Source organism: Bactrocera oleae, chromosome 6 (genome assembly GCF_042242935.1).
Source record: "Bactrocera oleae isolate idBacOlea1 chromosome 6, idBacOlea1, whole genome shotgun sequence".
In the NCBI taxonomy this organism is placed as follows: domain Eukaryota; kingdom Metazoa; phylum Arthropoda; class Insecta; order Diptera; family Tephritidae; genus Bactrocera; species Bactrocera oleae.
The window spans coordinates 51,337,436-51,357,278 of NC_091540.1; the positions used below are offsets into that span (position 1 = coordinate 51,337,436).

Below are 19,843 nucleotides of genomic sequence, written 5' to 3' on the forward strand. Positions count from 1 at the left end.
ATGTTTAAATATATTTTTTTCAGAATGCATAGTAAAGTTTTTGAAAACATTTTTTACAACATTTACGCTTCAACATGATTTCACACGATTATATTTGTTTAAGAGTTAGTGCATGTACTCTATTTTCTTATCAACACCATTGATTGGCACCCACAGTCTAGAGAATTTTTTTATCTCAAATTAACTATTCGTCTGCTAGTCATTATCTCAAGTCACAAGCTGCCTGCCGATCACATTATGGGAGTAAGAATAACGTTCCTATTATTTTTTTATGCTGAGGTGAGTTCAAGTGTAGTCCTCCACCTTCCGAGCTCACTGAGAGTTAATCTGTCTTCTGTTGTGTAACTAGTTATATATTCGGTCGTGGCACATTGGTACTGATAAATTTAGCTTCAATGGTGACTTATAAAGATTTCTTGAACATTCTGTAAAAAATTAAGGATAAATATTGAGAACAGAGTTGAATAGCTGTTAATAACAGAACTTAATACCAGCTTATACAATAGCAGCTGTTTAAATTTCATCCTTGCATATTTGGTTGAAATAGTGAATGGAGTGGTGTAATGTCATAAATAACCACTAAGCAACATAAAAAAATTGAGCTCAGTTTCAAAATTTATTAAATATTTTGACAGAAAAATAGCATACATACATATGTATGTGTATAAAACGCTGATTATGAGCGCTTGTACATAAACATGTTTAACTCAATTTATACATATATACATATTTATTATCTCCTAGTTATTAACTCCTCAATATATAATATAGTGCCGTCCGCACTAAGCACATAAATATGATATATATGTACATTTGTATACATAAATAAATAAATGTTGGCTCACAGCGGTGCACCATGTCAATTGGGTTTGTAGCTTTTTGTATAATTTGCAAACTTAAGTGAATGACTAACAGCATACACACAGTAACGCATGCAACTTTCGGTGGCATGTTCTATAGCTATTCATCATTTTTAAAAGACATAAACAGTAATAAATATTTATAGCAACTAAAATGCATACTCGTAGAATGAGAAGTCAATTGCAACGCGTTACAATAAAATTAGGGTGAGTAAGATGAAATGAAATTCAATATGAGAACACACACACACACATGGCTATATATGTATGTCTGCAGGGTAAGCAGGTTGGTATTTGAAATATAGAATTAAAACGTTTGCGCTGCGTAATTATTGTGTAAAAGTGATTGTTGAACATTAGAGTGGCACAACCCATTGGTAGTACGAGTATGTGCAAATTTGTGAAAAATTATAGGTATGCTGCAGAACGGCAATGCCGGAGTGTGGAATAATACATATATATATATTAATTACAATACACATATGTATATATACATAGCATATATAACTGCCTGTATGGATTTTTTTTTGCAAATGCTTTCGCGCTTTTCTTGAAGAAAATTGTAATTGAGCAGCGAATTTGCAATTTTTTGCTATTACTCACATCGTTAATGATGTTGTTCGCTATATAATATGGATTTTATTGTTGGTTAGCGCTAGTTGCCGGTTAGCGCTGCATTGCGCATGCGTGCAGGCAATTGTGCGTTGAGTGGAGTGTATGATAAAATTCGTTTGTATATACATATTTATATATGCAATTACTTTAGTCAATTATTTCACAAACTAAATTGATAGGCTTTTTAAAAGCAAAAATTATATTTAATAAGCAACTGTTAAAGCATCTATAATCCGCTAGTGCGTTAAGTGAGTTCTGCATTTTTATCTTTTAGCATAGAAAAATAAGTAAAAAGTTAGTAGCTACGCACTTTTGCAGCGGGTAGCAAACTAAACGTATACACAGAGCACACGCATGCAAGCTGTTGTCAGTTGAACGCATAATTAACGCATTACAAAAACAACAGCAATAATATCTACGCACATGCCTAAGTTTTGCATATAAAATACCTACACACACACACACATACACCCACATATGTATGTGTAGCACAAAGTCAACTGCCAATCCGCACAGGCATTCAAGCTTCAAACGTCCAACGGAGCGTATGAGCAATCTTATTCATCATTCCAGGTGGACTGACAGATGCCAACGCATACATACATACATATATAGAGACTTGTGTGCAGCATAACTTTAAAGCAATGCAAGATAAAGTTACGAGCATAATTTAACGTTTTTTTCCCGCCAGGCAACTCATAAATATTTGTTAATAACTTTTTCTTTCACATATATCTTTTATAGTTAGACAAACATTAATATCAACGTAATTATTTTTGCGCAAATGCCTATTTTTCGAAGCATGAAAACGCACGTGAAATCAATAATGGATGGTACGTTAGCACTCATGTACGCGTACAGCCTGCAAGAGCCCCCTTAATTAAGCGATCTAATTGTTTTGACTACATTAAATCGCAGCGAATAGCGAGGTGCGAGGTGCGAGCGCGTGTGCATTTATATAGAGTAAATAGATGTATGGTAGTTGTATTTGTGTTGCTTGGCGTGCGTGTGGCTATTAAAGGTGCGCATTCGTGTGAATGCGCATGCGCATGCGCAACGCATTTTCTTTGCAAACTGCACTAGCGACTTTCGCATTTATTGTGCGCACGTCCGCACATACATACATTACATACATATTAATACATACCTTTGCTTGTCTATATAAAATTGCAATGCGCGCCACGATTCACGATTGTGAAAAATTGGTTTGCTTGTAATTAGCTGGTTGCTGCTGTGCTGGCTTACAGAGCCACACTTAAAGTACACATGCTCATTATTTATTATTTATTAGGTTTCACAGCTCTGAAAGCATTTCGAAGTACTATTTACTTAACTTAGCATAGTGAGCATGCATGTACGTATGTATGTACATATGTATTGCACATGTGTGTTAGGAAATCCAATAAATAGGCAACTTTGTTGTTAAATCGCGTGAATAAGTCACATTAGCTCAAACAATAAAATGCAAAAAGTTATTAATAATATAGATATACATTTAATTGAAGATTTTTTATATATTTATTATAACATGGAAAATATCAGTAAATCTTAGGCATAACGGCGTATATGAAAATTTCTCACTGTGGCTAGATAATCAAATAAATTTTGCTTAAATATTCCAATATCATAAATTCGTAGAAACTTGTACGTAATAGTTTTGTGACGTTACGCAGTCATAATAACGTCGTTTCTTTCAAGCCATTTGACGTATATGTGTTAATTATGTATATAGCGCTGACACGTGAAATGCTATTATTTATTTGCTCGTTGTAGCAATTTAATTTTAATATTTTATTAAATATAATTAATCTTTTATCAAAATACTATATAGGAATGCTGAAAGTTTGAACAGTATAACTATGTGTTAATGATTTAGCTAGCTCAGCTTCACTCGGCAGCATATTTTAAAATGTAGATACAGACTGAAGTAAGCTACACTCATCTCTGCTCTTTTAAACCACTGAAACTACTGATTTTACTGTTTATACAAAATATTTTGTCGATTTGAACTGCTTTTGGTGCAATCTTGTCATTGTGTCTTCTTTGCAACTTATTGAAAATGAGTACCTAATGGAACTATTTATTATTTAACGACACTGTATATCCCGTTAGCTTATTGAATTTAATCATGATTATACAGGTATATGGAATACACGTAGGTGGTCCTATAAGTAATTAACCTACAACTCCTTAAAAATCAATCTTCTTTCAAATCAATACACTTGACCGAACGATTCTTCAACTTCTTTAAGGGGTTACATGGATTTCGTCGAGCAAAAATCGGCGTGTTTTTATTATTATTTAATATTTTTTTTCCATATAAAAAGTGAAATATTTTTTCAAACTTCTTACAATTCCTAAGATAAATATTTCACAAAGATTTTGAATATTCAAAAGTCCGGCTCCACGTTGAGAGCAAAACTTGTTACAGTTAAGTCCATAAACTAGGTATTGAATTAAGGAAAAGCAGAAAAAAGTGAATATTATTTTGGCAGACGTTTTTACAAAAAAATCAAATCAAGCAGCCAACGTACGAAACCAAAACTGTAGAATGTGGTGGATACAACCTAGTACTTAGCCTAATTCGATGAATTTTGCAGTGACAATAGCGTAGGTTTAAGCCGCTGGGTTGTCATGATGGAAGCGCACTTTTTTCTTCGCTGAGTTGGGTAGTTTTTTCTACAATTTAGCGTTGAATCAACCCAATATGTTGGCATAGTAGAATCTTCTGACCATTTCCCCCTTCCGCAGATGGTCGATATAGATCACTCCTTGTGTATGCCAGAAGTCTGTGTGCCCATTTTTGTAAATATTATATATGTTTATATTTGAAAAAGTTTTAAAAATATTCACATGCGATTATATATAAATGCTATTGAATTTTCTTCACTCTCTTGTTTGCGCAAAACCCATTAACGAGCTCACATATTTTCGTAATTATTAGCGATTAGCTTTGCGCGCTTTACTCTTGTTCTCACTCCCTGAAAAGGATTAAATCTACAAGAGGGTATTTTCCAACAAGTCGTTTCACACATTGCAGCCGACGACTGTGGCAAGTATGTAATGTGGCAGTGGTCATTCACACATTCAAAGTGCACACAAATGAAATGAAATGAAGAAATTACTCTGGAATGTGACAGAGCTACTGTGCTGTGGGCTTCTTATGCTAATGCCGAGCGGCACGAAATGGAGTTATGCGCATACATACATACATGCATAAATGTGGCAAGTTAGTGAAAAGCCAAAGTTTTGCGTTTGAAATTCAAATTCCACACTAGACGAGTTGTGTATTTTCGTGCGATAATTGGCGGCGAGTATTTTTTAATGAGCGCGTTTACATGCGTAACAACGCACACACAATCGCATGCATGTATATGTGTAGAATTGATAAGTTATAGGCATATATTTTTGCATGCTCGTTTGAGTTCGTATGTGGACTGTTCTGCTCGCAATTGTTTTCCATCAGCTACTTTTGCGCCACCGGACTACCTGTTTGTAAATTTCTCTTGCGAGCGAGTGAACATCTTAATCGCTTAGTAAACACTGACAACAAAAAATTATAATTGCCGGAACAGAACAGTGGCAGCCACAACTCAAATGTCGGCAGCAGTGGCAAGCATTATTGTTGGCTGAAACGGTTTGACTGTCTGACGTATCGTGTGCAATTCCGTTGTGAGTGGCAATTATATTGTATGTTTTTGCAAAACAACAAAATACAGGCAAGGAAACAATTGTAGGCAGATATTCGAGTACTTGCAAAAAGCAGGCTCCAATTATAAGCGACCTATAGGACACGTCAAAGCAAAATGCATCGCGCTTGGCAAAAAGTAAAGGGAGAAGAAAAATTATAATTTTTCAAAAAACAAATAAACAAAGAAAGAAAACTGTTATTAATTTTTTGATGTTACTGACCAAAAACGCAAACTTAGAAGTGTAAGTGGTTCGGAAATTTAAAAATTCGTTAGCACATAATAAGCACTTTTTGACCCCAACATAAGTAGCGCAACATGAACAACTACATATGTAGGCACAGATGTAGCGCTGCATGTTGCAACAAGAAATTTACATTTCATCTGATGCCAACTTAGTTTTTGTAATTTTTAACAAATTAGTTCGTACCTGGAACCAGAAAAGTTTCGTGTCCTATCTGCATATCTCTGAAGCATTACATTGCTGCGAAGATGACTTTGCCATATCGTGATATATCGACATTAAAGCAATAAAATATGATAAATGCTGAGCTTACAATCCGCCTTCAATAGAATGAACAGTCTGCATTGAAACATAATGATAAATGAGAGACAGTAACGAATAGAGCATATAACTGAAAATGGAAAGTTGACAGGTAAATGGTTTTTCAATTCAACAGTGGCTCTTAATGTCTTAGGTGTAGTAGGTGTAGGTGTAGGTGTGTTTTATACACTAAACATGCTATATTAAGTTTACCACGAAGTTTGTAAAACTCAGAAGTAAACGTCGTAGACCCTTTAATTAACATATGCATGTAAATGGTCAGCGAGACAAGTTGTTATGTCCGTGTGTGAGACTAATCGAAATCAATTTCAAAATTACTTCACAAGAAGCTGCTTATTTGTTGGAATCGCCAATATCGAACCACTAAAATATATAGCTGACATTTAAACTCATTGGTCAAAAACAAGTTAAGGATATTTTATATCATTTTATCCTAAGCACCTGTTAGAGGTAATGGGCAATAGATTCGGGGCAGCCGAAGTTTACGTGTTTTTTTTTATTTATAATTTAATTTTATTTATAATCAGCTTCATTATTAAGTCTGTTAGCAAAAATAATGATATATAAGTATAATGAAGGTTAGATCAACTGAATCGAAAGAGGGGTCTAATGGCATATTTTCAGTTTTCTGTTCTGTTGACTATTGTCCAACAGTGGAATAGCAAGTTCGTTAACATGGAACTTCAATGTAGGTAGTTAAGGACTATTAAATTATCTATAGTTTCTTTTTTAGTGGACACCTTTAGGTCTCGATGGAGGACGGCGTAAAAACTTTTGAACCGAACAATTGTGATGTATTTCAAAAAAGGCCACAAAATTATAATAGTTCCACTATATATTAAGACAAAATAAAAGCAGCAATAACGGCGTTCGATTGTTTTTCGGAAGTTCAAGACCGTCATATATGGTCATAGTTCAGCTAATATATTGTAATATTTTTGAGAATCTTCAGCATTCGAGAGGTACACATCCAGCAAACTATCGTCATGAAAAAAAAATTTGCAAAGTTCACAATAAAGTTCTATGTAGATCATTCCTTACTAATTCATTTAGAAACATGAAAAAGTTAACTTTAGTTGACCGAAGTAATAAAACCCTACACAAAAACAAAATACTCCTTAAAATAACTTAATTTTGATCGGTATTTTTGTATAGCAGCGATATGCTATAGGGGTCGGATATTGGTTTCGACAAATGAGCAGCTTCTAGGAGATGTGAAAAATTTCAGTACATTTAAATATCAAAGTATATGTTCCGCAACTATGACCTTCTACTTTGAACTTCCAGCTGAAAGTTGATTTGATATAAATCCAGATAAGGCAATCTTGATTTATCTTTTAAGCGGTTATTATTTCTACAATACTTCAACAGCTAATAAGCCTTTGCCTGAATATGCATCAATACTTTGATGCCGAAGTCCAATCGATCCACTAACCCACAGTAATATTGCTTATCAACCGTCTTTCCATGTTCAAAACAGGCGATGAAAATTATTTAATGTGTATTTCAAAAAATACACGCTGAAATCTTATCGGCTGTGGGTGAATCATAATCCAAATTTTCGTGATTTTTGTTTGCCTTTCTGAATAAGATGCATCATTTGTGCTGATAATATTACGACAACATTTAGTAAACCAGTACTTGATCGTTGTGTTAATTAAAATAGCAGAGCTTAGGCCACTTTGAGATCAAAAACTCGAGAACGATTTGGTGTAAAGCCATGAAAAATTGACTGCATTCTAAAATCGAGTTCAGACAAGTCTTAATTATGTTTACTTAGGACTTTGTTAATATTTAAGTACAAGTATAGTTCCCTAACAAAATTCAGTAACAGAAAATTAATTTGCACAAGCAAAAAATATATAGACCATTTGGAAGACGCTCATTTTATTCTTATCAATAAACTTGTCAGATAACACATAGGTAATACTTATCTTCTCTGCCTTAGAAAACTCAGACTTGAATTTTCGATGCTTAAAAAAACAGTTTTTCATAATTATAACTAATTCATGGTTAAAAAGAATAATATTTAATAGATAAATTATATTTATTTCAAAATAAGCTATCGAAAATTTACTGAACCTTTCCTCTTTTGAACGACATCCCTAATAAGTGTCCACAAAGAGTCTATAAGGTTTTGGTTTATTTCATAATTAAAGTTCGATCAAACCAACACAGATATTTTTAATTTGGTTAAGCCCTTTTTAACTTTGACAAAGGCTCTTTATTGGATTCCAATTGAGGTTGAATTTATTCGTACTTTAAGTTGTGCACTGTAGCACTAAGCTGAATCGTTCAGAAAAATTGTTATTTTGTAAGAAAAAAAAGTTCAAATTGAGTCCGGCATTCTTGGGACGCTACTGAACAGATTTCAGGGAGTATTCGATGAGGTTTAAACCCGTAAGTGCGCATAATCATATTTATGCTGGCCAAGGTTGGTTTTATATAGATCATTATGGACATATGTATTAGGGATAGCTTCGGCGGGAGTATGGTATTGTGTATTGTGTGCCGTAGCAACAACCTTCTTGGCCTATAGTCCGATTTTGATCTTATCTATCGCAAACGAAAGTACCAAATAACTTGATCGATCGGTTGTGGATAACCAAATATATATGAAAGTCAAAGGGTTCTACAACACTGGTGTGTAGAATTTTTTGTCAACCTTAAACAATTTATCAAATTATAAGTTGCAAAAAATAAAAAAAGGTATTTTCAATCCACTGTCAATTATGCTTCCCCCTCATGCTTTTTGGGAATAACACTCATTGCATTCAATTTAATGAACGTGATTTTAAATTGCGCTTTGCATATAATGAATGCCATTCTTAATTTATTCAATTGTGCAGAAAATAGTTATACAAATGTTTAACGTCCGAAATCGCTTAACGCTCGGAACGTTTGCCAACCAAATATACGCCGCGCGCTGCCCTTCAAAATAGATGTGGTAGATAGTTGCAAGCGGCACCGATATGCGCTTTGCCAACCCGTAATAAATACCTCTACGATGTGGTCATTGAGATATTTGTTTTTGCTGTTGCTGCCACCGACAGAACCACAGTTTCCACAATTTTCACATTGGCCGCCGCCACGTAGTATTGAGTCATACATACATACATACATACATTTGTACCAATGTATATGCAGATAAATATATAATTACCTTTTTTCATATTTGCAAAACTCCGATGTGATACTGAGCGGTGTAGCGGCTGTGTGTCCAACGCCGTTTGGCTGTAGTTGGCACAACAATTAGTGCAACACCGAAGTGCAGCAGCTCATAAAAAGTAGTTAATTGCATTTTTATGCAAATCGCAAACATTAAAATAATTACAGTTGTTGACTCGTGTTTCTGTGCTGATTTCAAAGAAATAAAAATATATGCGAAAAAGCGAAAATACAAATACAATTCGATGGCGGAAAAAAGTCTAAAAACAAAAAATTGCCTACCGCGCAGCCGTTAAAAAAGTTTGAAATGCATTTATTGAGGAGAAAACTAGCGACCAGCAGCCTACGCAGCACAGTTAAAGTTGCTGCTTCGGCTCTGCCCCGCTTACCGGCCGACGCAACAGCTTAAAAAGTGTCGTTGGGCGCTCAAATATGCGTTCATTTTTTTGACTCTTGATAACAGTCAGTTGTGCATACCAATGCGCACACACACATACACTTACATATGCATAGGCACACACGCTCCTTGCCTGCCGTCAAATATGTTGTTGTCACAAGCGTGTCGAGTGCGCCAGTGTTTACGTGGATCCGGATATAATTTACTTTGCAACAGATTAAATGTCTTGTAAAAATGCGCGATTAGCAGCCAATGGCACACAAACGCAACTACACAAGTTACCACATATGTAGATATGTACACATGTTTATGGTGGAAAAGCTATGTGAGCAGCCGTCAACAACAAGACGATGAAGTTGTTGGGCTTGTATGTACTCATACATAAATCGACAACAATGCGTTTTACATTTTATTGACTGCTTGTTGGCTGCCGTTCGCTAATTGGCGCTTGTGCGCCTAATTTAACAAGGCATAAGAAAATAAATAAATAAATTCTAGAAATATTTATGTACCACGAGTGAACATGTATATGTATGTTTCTATCTAATTCTTTCGTCACATACGTCCAGCTTTATAGTGTTGTCGTAGAGACGAATTTCGCATTGATATTCGAAGCAGCATAATTTGAAATAAATCTGCTTACAGCTCTCCTAACTTCAATCCCCGCGCACAAATCCCTCGCAGGTGTGTGTGAAGAAATGGAATCGCCAAGAGCAGATTCCTCGATGCAGTGATATATGGAATCGTAGTATTGTAGAATTTCAGTGTGTCTTTGCTTGAGGCCTCACATATATCCTGCTTTCTTAAGTTTAATAGCAGCCTTCGCCGCAAGGCACCTGCCAGCCATGTCTACAGGTGTTACGTATAGAATGGCATTGAGTGCCGTTTTTGGTGTTGTAGTGACCCACAGGTGAGGGCCGATTTTTGAACATACTCCAGCTGCTTAGGTAGTGTGGTTTTTCCACCACCAGACCACGACCACATAAAATATTATTGGCTTAACATCGGTTTCATAGAGCCAGAACACCACTTTTGATAACAATCCCCACATCTCATCATTGCTCCACTAAGGCGACTGATGCTTTCCTCATTCTCTGCTCAATGTTTGGGTTCCGTGATAGTTTCCTATCAAAGATAACCCTTTACCCTGTCCACCGGTTGAAGAGTAGAGTCTCCCACCGAGGGGAGAGTAATATCAGGGATTTTCTAACTCCTAGTAAATACAACTAGCTCAGTTTTATTTGAATTTATGGCTAAGACATTTCTATCTATCCACTTAGTTACCACATTTAGTTACCCTTATAGCTTCAATAATCAGTTCCGGCCATACGATTTTGAAGGCTCTCTCTATAAAAAGAATATGTATATATACCGAATTGTCTTTATGTACCATATAAGGGCTCGTTTCAACCATGACACTACCGAGTGCAAATCAGTGTCGACCGATCTGCCTTTACTGTAGGCATGCTGAGTCCTTAACAGCCTGCTCGTTGGAATTATACCCCTAATGTACAGGCCCATGCGTTTCTCTTGCGTTTTCAATAGAAACGAGTGCTAGTGAGTTGGCAAGGATATGAGAGCTTTTAACGGCCTTCTGCAGTTAAACATTTGTGAAGCATCATTTAAAAGATTGATTTGTTATATTTTTTCCTATTTATCATCTTGTTTTTCATTTTACACTTAAGTCAAAATGAAGACAAATATAATATTATTGTAGATAATGTAGCCGATTTCGTCAATCGAATAAAAGGGCCAAATTTTTTGGAGATTATTTACGAACTTCTTCTGTTTTCCGGATAATGCAGGGACACTTCAAATATTATGGCTGAAAAGGAAATCGCAATAAAACTTGGCCCCATTTGATCTTACTTAATCCATATTTGGCTTTTAGGCGATATTCACTTGTAGATATTTTAGCAACTCAATGAATTTGATGAAATTTCTGAGTTTTTGCGACTTTAGCTGAAAGTAGAATATATTATGATGTACCGCCTGTATCGGCTGAAGGCAGGACATGCGCATTATTCTAATGTTCTAGCATATCATAATCTTTTTAGCGGATTCTACTTCCTGCCGATTTCATATTACCAAGTTTCCATAAAATGTAACTTAATATCCTCTTTCCTAAATATATAATTGTTTTAAGCAATCCACTAAAAGCTATACTCCAAAAGCATTTTGTGGTACGCACTATGTCGCTGGTGTTTCGCGACTGAGATATTCCTCTAACGTCCACTGCTTCCGGCAAAGCTTGTAGTAGCGATACGAGCTAGGTCAACTTAAGTTAAAGGCATTCGGAGCTCCTCCAGAGCGTGCTAAATTCTCTGACTTTTCATTTTCTTCTATACTTTTGTGACTGCGTATCCAGAACCGAGTTTGTCACTAAAAGTCTATTGATTACCTCTTTACTTTATGTAGCTAAACCCTTTCATCTTAATTATTTTTCACTTGTTTATCTAATTATTATTATTCCAACTACATCTATTATATCTTTGCCATTGTTACCTCAATCTTTTTTCAAAACAAAAAATGAGTTCTTCTCTTCTTGCTTGTCATTTGGAACTTCATTTAAATATTTTAACAACCTCACTGCCTAATGAAACGCCAGCTGTTGTACAAATTCTGTTATGCAAATTTTCTTAAAAGTAAATTTCTTCAAATATGCGACTACAACGAATGTCTGCCTGCCGCACATACATACCAACATCCCTATACTTATATATATATACTTATAGTCTTATTCAACTCTTTTTCTATTCGAATTTGAATTTCAGTCGATTGCCTACAGCACTTGCAGCTTGAAATGTTGAAATGAACTTGAGTTCACAGCACAACTCAGCTCGGCAACGGCCGCCTCAGTGTCGGCAGTTTGGTTGACAAAATTCTGTAGCAATTAAATGCAAAATTATTCACTTCGGCAGCTGTTTGCCTACTGAAAGCTAACAAATTTCTATATTCTTTTTATTTACATTTAATAAAGCAAATAAACGATTGATGTTTGTGAAATTTAATTATTTTTGTGGATTTACATTTTTCTTTGTATCTTTTCAGAGCACGCCTTACACTTTGAAGGATGGCACATGCAACGGTAGTGAGGTGACAACTTGGACTTCGACGGGGTTGCCACCTTCAACCGGTTACTACACATACGATCCAACATTCGGTGCGTATGGGTAAGTGAAATAGATAAAGAAAAATTATAGTAAATAATAACAATACACGCGGTTGGAACCGAACCTAATAAACTTTATCGAATTGAAGTAATTTATGAGGTAATATGTAACTTGAGATTTCAGCCCAAATTTTTAATAAAGACATAAGTAAACTTATACCAAGGTATATTGAAATAACTCATATATTTTTCCAAGGGATTTACATAATTTAGTAAAAAATAAAAGGACTGCGATGCTTGAAAAAGCCAACAGTTAGTGGTTCGGATGGAATATGTACATGTAAGGTCTTCGAAATATTAATCAGTTTACTTGGTTCCAATTCAATTGTTGTTAGTTATTGTAGGTACGGTGTATTTAGCATTTGTAGAAGAAATCATAACACTTTTCCGTATTGATTGTTGTGTATTCTTTCTGACCTGATACTCTTGAAAATTTATTAATTCGGGAATCAACTCAAAGTTCGATTAATTGAGTTTAGCTTTTTAGTTTTTTGGTAAACATGCGATGGATTGTGAGTCTTTCATGTTAGTCCATAAAAATGTTTTATATATAAAGCATGCCTTTTAACCGTTATATGATTTAATTTATAAAAGCTTTCCAGAAATTACACGTATCCAATGAATAGATTGTTGACCACAGAATTTGCATAGGTTACTTCTGAAAAGCCTTTAAAGAGGATTATTGGTTATTGGATAAACACAATCTCTTATTTCATTTTGGACTTGGTACATTTCTTTTAATTTTAATCCCTCAGGTCCACAGAGTTTAAAGTCAGTTCATTTAAAGGTGTTAAATGGTATCATAAAATTTTGCGACGTTATGCTAGCGAAATAGTGTAATTCTATAATGTTATCTCCCATTCCAACAAATATGTATGTGCGGCCTGAGATCTAGAGATATTAAAGTTAGGAGAAGTAGTGATCGATTGAATAGAATATGACATTAAAAAGCATTGAATTCTGAAAACCATTTACATTTAGTTTTATTAACGCACTTTACATATTAACCGTTCCATATGGCCTCATGTCAAACAAAAGTATAGATTCTGTAACAGTCAGTATATGCCGAATAGAGAAACTTTGGACGAACTGCTACATTTTTCCGAAGTCAATTTCAAAGCTGTGGAAAAAGGTTTCGCCAAAGTACTTACATTACGTTTTTCGGAAGATGGTTCCATCTTACGACCTACTTCCACCCACGTTCTTGTTTGTATAATCTACATAGTTTATTTTCCATGTTTGTTGGGTCACGTTGGGTTTAGATGGATCAGTCCGGGTCATATTTAATCTTGATTATATGATTATGATTATTCCAACGGTATAATAATCATACCATACCATTAGCGTGTATAAAATCTCACTTTTTTCCCAAAAAAAACAACAACAGTTTCCTGTCCTCTAGAAGCAATAAAGTTCAAAGTATATTTTCTTCTCGCTCTTTGAAAGTAAATTCAGTGAAAATTAACAGCAAATAAATCTTCGACAAATTCCACAAATAACCGTGACTACCTGAAATCTGCGAAATCCATGATTTCGTTGATAGTATTGAAGTAAAAATCTGCACAACAATCTTGACGAAGTTCTGGCGAAGAATTCGTACTTCTTCTCTTATACATCATGAACGAAGAACAGAATGTTAAATTAATTTCTAATCCCCACAATATATGAATCGAACTTTGAACCGCGCACCAACGCGCATACCGACGCATAACACCCACACCACCAGCAGTCGATACAAGTTCGTCGCTCATAAAAGCCAACAAGTACAAGCATTATAATGTTTTTTACAGCTTGCTTGTCTACACTTCAATACATAATACATATTTTTTATTCGCTATGTGTGTGTGTGTGTGCATGCGCTGGATAAGTTCTTAAATTGCTGGCAAAATTCCGAACTTGTGAACTCGCTGCAATAAAAAGCGAAAATCGAGACGTGAGATAATTCCATCTGGGCCAAGCGAGCCAACTCATCCCACAGCGCTCAGAAGCTGCCAAGTTTCCAGCAGCCGTGCTACACCGCTTCCGGTTACTTTAAAAACGCCTGCTGTGCTGCGCTATGCTATGCGCTGCGGCAGCTGCGTGCTGAATAGTTTCCCCACACGATGAGCCGAACATCGTAGCGTATGATGAACTTATAGTGGCACACACACACACACACACATTAGCCTCTCATCTTTTGTTGTTTATTTGTTGCTTTGTAATTTTGGCAGGCGGGCACACTTAAAAATGCGTGCAGCAACTGGCTGACTCTTACGCTGCCTACCCTTCGAAGCTTTTGACCGAAAAGTCAGCACACAGGCGGCGACTAAAGCGAAGCACTAGTGCGACAGCAATTGAAACTTTGCCAGACGCAGCCGGTGAGCGAGCGGTTGGCAGCCAACAAAAGCCAAGAAAGCAAAAGTGGCCAGCTTGCGAAGTTTGCCGAGCGGCGACAGCAGACACGAAAATGCGTTTGGCTTTGGCAAAGTCAGTGTGCGAGTCACAAGTGGCAGCCCATTGTGTGCTGCCCTGAGACAATGAAATGTATGTATGTGTGTTGAGCGAACGCACAGCCGGTTGAACTTAAAAGTTTAAAGTTTTTTCTCTCCATTGCCGGAGGGTATTGTGCCTTAAAATGTCATTTTTTATTTGGTTGAATTTGTTGTCGATTGTACTAAAAAGCTTATTTTAGAAGTTAGTTGTTAAAATACTGACTTTTGTTTTAAATTTGTTATGAGTTTCTACTTACTCTTTAAATTTGTTTTTGTATGTAATTTATATTTTAAAGTTATTGCTCTTTAAATAAGACGGAATCTAAAGCGACGAATTTAAGAGACTACAACCAGTTAACTATTTTCAGCAAAATCTATTTATAATTATTTAAAGAGATTCGCATTGAAAGAGGATTGTAGCGAACATAATTTAGTTACTTGAAAACAATATTTATGTACTGTCATAATTTCTAGTTAATGGTCCTGATTTCCTTACTTTACAGATGTAGCATTCATTCTCCTCCTATTTCCTATAAAATATTTGGTTGTGGTGGTAAATCAAGTAAAGTAATGAAAAAATGGGAATTGCTGGTTTATTTTAAAATATTCTTCTCATACAAAACAAACTTCAGAAATATGTTTAATTGGGCAGTTTGACATATACAATATGTTTTGGTAAAACCTACTTTAACACTGGATATTAATATTCAAGTTATGCATATAGACCAGGGTAGATAATTTTTGAAAGCAAAAAAAAAAGCATGGTAGGTTGAAATGTATTAGAATAGAAAGATAATATAACCAAAATTAAAGAAAAAAAAATTTAAAATTAATTATGGAGAAAGCAAGGCAAAGTTGTAGGTAGTGTAAAGATCTAGTACAAATTTTGTATTCACAACTTTTTTTTACATAACCTCAAAAGTTTTTTTTGGAAATTTTAATATTTAAGAATTTAGTTGTGAATTCCGGATGTTTTTCGGCAATCCCTCGATTCCATTTGATGAGTTGTTGTCGGTAGAGTTTCCTATTAATGGTTTCACTCGGTCTTAGAAGTTCATAATACAGCACGCCCTTCTGAACCTACTAAATACAATAGACCAGATTTCACATATGATTTTTTGCGTTTAGGGTTGTCGTAATGAATCCAGCTTTAATCACCAGTCACAATCCGATGCAAACACGAATTTGTTTAGCTTTCAAGCAGTATTTCTGACATGAAAAATTATCTTTCAACGTCTCCTGACTTAAACTCATATGGCAACAAATTTCCTTTCGTTAGAATTTATATATAATATTATATAAATTGTATTACCCATACAGCCCACTGCTGTTTACTTTAGGGTTCATACGCGTACATCCACGATTCATCACCTGTCGCGACATATCTAACATTTCTCTCGACGAATGGGCACGAGCTTTTTTTGAGCGATTGCCAAATTGTGTGGATCTAGCATGAACAAATTTTTTTTACAATCAAATGTTCATGCAATATTGAATGTATGCTGGTCACACTAATGCCTATAGTAGTCTCGATCTCATGATAGATCACATGAAAGTTTCGAAATATCACTTCGCATACAGCATCAATAGTTTCGTAATTAACATTGTTTTTTGATGGAACTTCATTTCCAAAAATTGAATTAAATCAAAAGTTGTAAAGAATAATTGTAATAAATAATTGAGCGCCCAAAAGTTCGCGATTTAATTAAATCGAAAAAATTTGTTTGATATAATACCATGCTCCGACCAAAAATTTGAAGTGATTACATTACATTTAATCTACTTACTAATCTAGATTGTCTTCACTGCCGTTGGAAATTTATAAAACAAGTGATTTTGACATAAAAAACTGATATCGTTTGATATTTATTAAAATAAGACATTGTACTTTGTTAAAAAAGTCGTCTAGTTTTAAATATTTTCCACATAATGGAAATAATGGACTGATTTTTTTAATTTAGGTACTCAATTGCCAGGTGAATTCAGATAAACTGCTTTTAATTTATTCGTTTTTTTACATTTTTTTTCTCTTTGTAGTGTCTAAATCTGCTGTGATAAATTTTTCTATTGACAAACAGATGGCGCTAAATAAGAGCCGCACCAGGAGATTTCGAGTAGGTTAGCTTCATATCTCCTCGCTGACGAGATTAACAAATGTAATTTTTCTTTGGTGGAAGCTTGCTAAATCTAGTAAAACATGGTATAATATATACGACATCTTATCAGATACGAGTATATCCTGATATATTAACTTTAGATTTCTTTAACGAAAGCTTTTGAAAATTATCCGATATATCTCAGTTTTAGAACTTTCTTTAGAAGATATATGAATATATATTAAAAGCAACTATAAATCATAATCTTACCACTTAATATTCTATACGGTAATCACCAGAATCATTTTTAATAGTTCGATAGCTAACTAAAGAAACATAATAAGTAATTAAGAATATTATTTGACTTAAAAGAAAAACGTACGTACAAATAGTTTTACTTAACGTTATTGAATTGCGTTTAATCCTGTAAAGGGTACGCATTACTTGCCGATAGTTAAGTCCAAAGCATTAAATTCGACATCAAAGCACATAAAAGGATTTAAGTTAGAGCGATGCGTGGTGAAAGAAATGCGTGAATTTAAAAACATAAAATAGCATACACACATACATACAGACGTTTAAGCGGAGTCTATGAATAGCTTACAGTTTAATTGAAACACTTTTTCACAATTAAAGAATGACAGTGCATAAAAAAGTAGATGGAATGACAGACAGACCAACAGCACAGCACTATATTAACGCAATGGATTAAATGGAGAATGGTGTGGTGAAAAAAAATTAAAAAATCGATAAATGCAAATGCGGGCAGGCATTGTTGTTAACATTTAAATAAAAACCAACTGCACTACTAACAACAAAAATAACAAATTGTAATGTGATGCAACTGATGTCACTGAGTGGCGTTGGGGTGGGCTAAGGGTTGAGGGAGAGGCGTAGCGAGAGTTTCCGTGCAAACGTAAAAAAAGCCGAATGCGAAAGTATTTCAGAAAAAACTGCACGACAGCAGATTAAGTAAGCCGCCAATGGTAGCAATAACAATTGCAACAAACAATTTAAATGGCAATAATAGTTAACCGGAGTGTAAGTATAATATGTATACTTGTTTGTATGCAGCAGAGCAACAACAATAATAACAGCAACAACTAACGCACAGGATGACACCGAATGAGCCGACGACAATATCAACAGTATCCTGTTGTCAAGCGCTTGTCCTGTGCGCTTTACAATGAGTCTGCATACTTGTTTACAAACTAACACATTTACATAGATATTTATATATGTATATAGATTGGTGCATACATATGTAAATTACAAATGAGTGTTTACATGCGCCTGTGCGTTCATAAGCCCCATCCGCATGACAGACTGACACTTTAACACAAATCCCAACAACAAACACGGCTGCGGGTGAAATCCATTTTGTGTCAAAGTACAGTTATAAACACACAGCTCTGCATATATTCATAAATATATAGGTATAGTGTGTGTGTATGCCAAGTGGCCAAGTAGTGTGGTGGTGTGTTACCGTTACCTTTGTGTGTCTGTATGTAGTTCTATTCTGTGTCATGGGGCAGTTTGGCAAATTTTGTTGGCTTGTCCATGCGTCGGTGTGATGAGTACAAATCAAAATGGCCGCCCGCAATGCAATGCAAGTGCTTTTATGAACTTTAATACACAGCACTACGTAAATGTTGTATTTATTTGGTGCATTTAATATACATACAGATAAATGTGACAATTAAATAAAATTGTTGGTGTTGGTCTTTTAGTGTGTGCCATATTTGGAGCACGTGATATAAATTAACAAATACCAACTCAAAAAAAAAAAAGAACACTCGGTTGCCCCAAAGCTATAATACCCTACACAAATGCAAAGGTTTTTTACAAGAACTTGATGTTCATAATTCAATTTGTATGGCAGCTATATGATATAGTTATCTGATCTGAACAATTTCTTTAAATATTACATTGTTGTCTTAGACAAGAACTCATGCCTAATTTCGTGAAGATACCTCGTCAAATGAAAAAGTTTTCCATACCAGGACTTGCTTCCGATTGTTCAATTAATATGGCAGCTATATGCTATAGTCATCCTATCTATACAATTTCTCCGGAAATTGCATGATAGCCTTAAAAAATAATCCATGCCAAATTTCGTCAAGATACCTTGTCAAATGAAAAAATTGCAAAATTTCAGATCTATAGCTTGAAAACTGGGGGCCAAGTTCGCATATATACAGACAGATAGACAGACATGGCTAAATTCACTCAGCTCATCATGCTGATCATATTTGTATATATTTTATAGGGTCTCCGCCGTTTCCGTCTGGGTGTTACAAACTTCATGGCAAACTTAATATACCCTGTTCAGAGTACAAAAATAGCACCAATTTAGACACTAAAATTAAGTTTAAATATATTCGGCGCATCATACCAGCTTTCTTAGGTGGTGATTATATTTCAAATGAGTTATGGAATTCCAGTGAGTTTGGAATAAAGTGAGTGCTAATGTTACATGAGGGCGGAGAAAGTCAACTCACTTGATGTACAAAATATATAAAAGAACTTATGTCGTCTTAGAAATATTTTAAGCAAGACCATAGTAACCGCGTTTAAGTAGACAGAATTAAAATAAATTAAATCAATTTTACTGTTAAACTAATTTAGTCAACTCAAATTCCTTTACATGTAAAAGAATACATTTTTTATTTTGTGCTATTGATTTATCGTTTATTACCGTCGTATGTCAATTTCAATGAAATAACTATAAATGAGTGAAAATATGGTAATAAACTATTAGTTCATCATCCTAACATTCAGTAATTCGTGAATTAACTCATTTGATTTTA

At 34.8% G+C, this 19,843-nt stretch overlaps 1 protein-coding gene across 2 annotated transcripts in view; it reads left to right on the plus strand.

Annotated features, from left to right (window-relative positions):
- LOC106625630 (homeobox protein araucan) overlaps positions 1-19,843 on the plus strand; it is an 89,805-nt gene that overhangs the window by 25,302 nt on the left and 44,660 nt on the right. For both annotated transcript variants that reach the window (XM_070111292.1, XM_036359150.2), the window contains exon 3: positions 12,346-12,467. In XM_070111292.1, the coding sequence (XP_069967393.1) occupies positions 12,346-12,467 (122 nt within the window). The remainder of the gene's footprint in view (positions 1-12,345; positions 12,468-19,843) is intronic.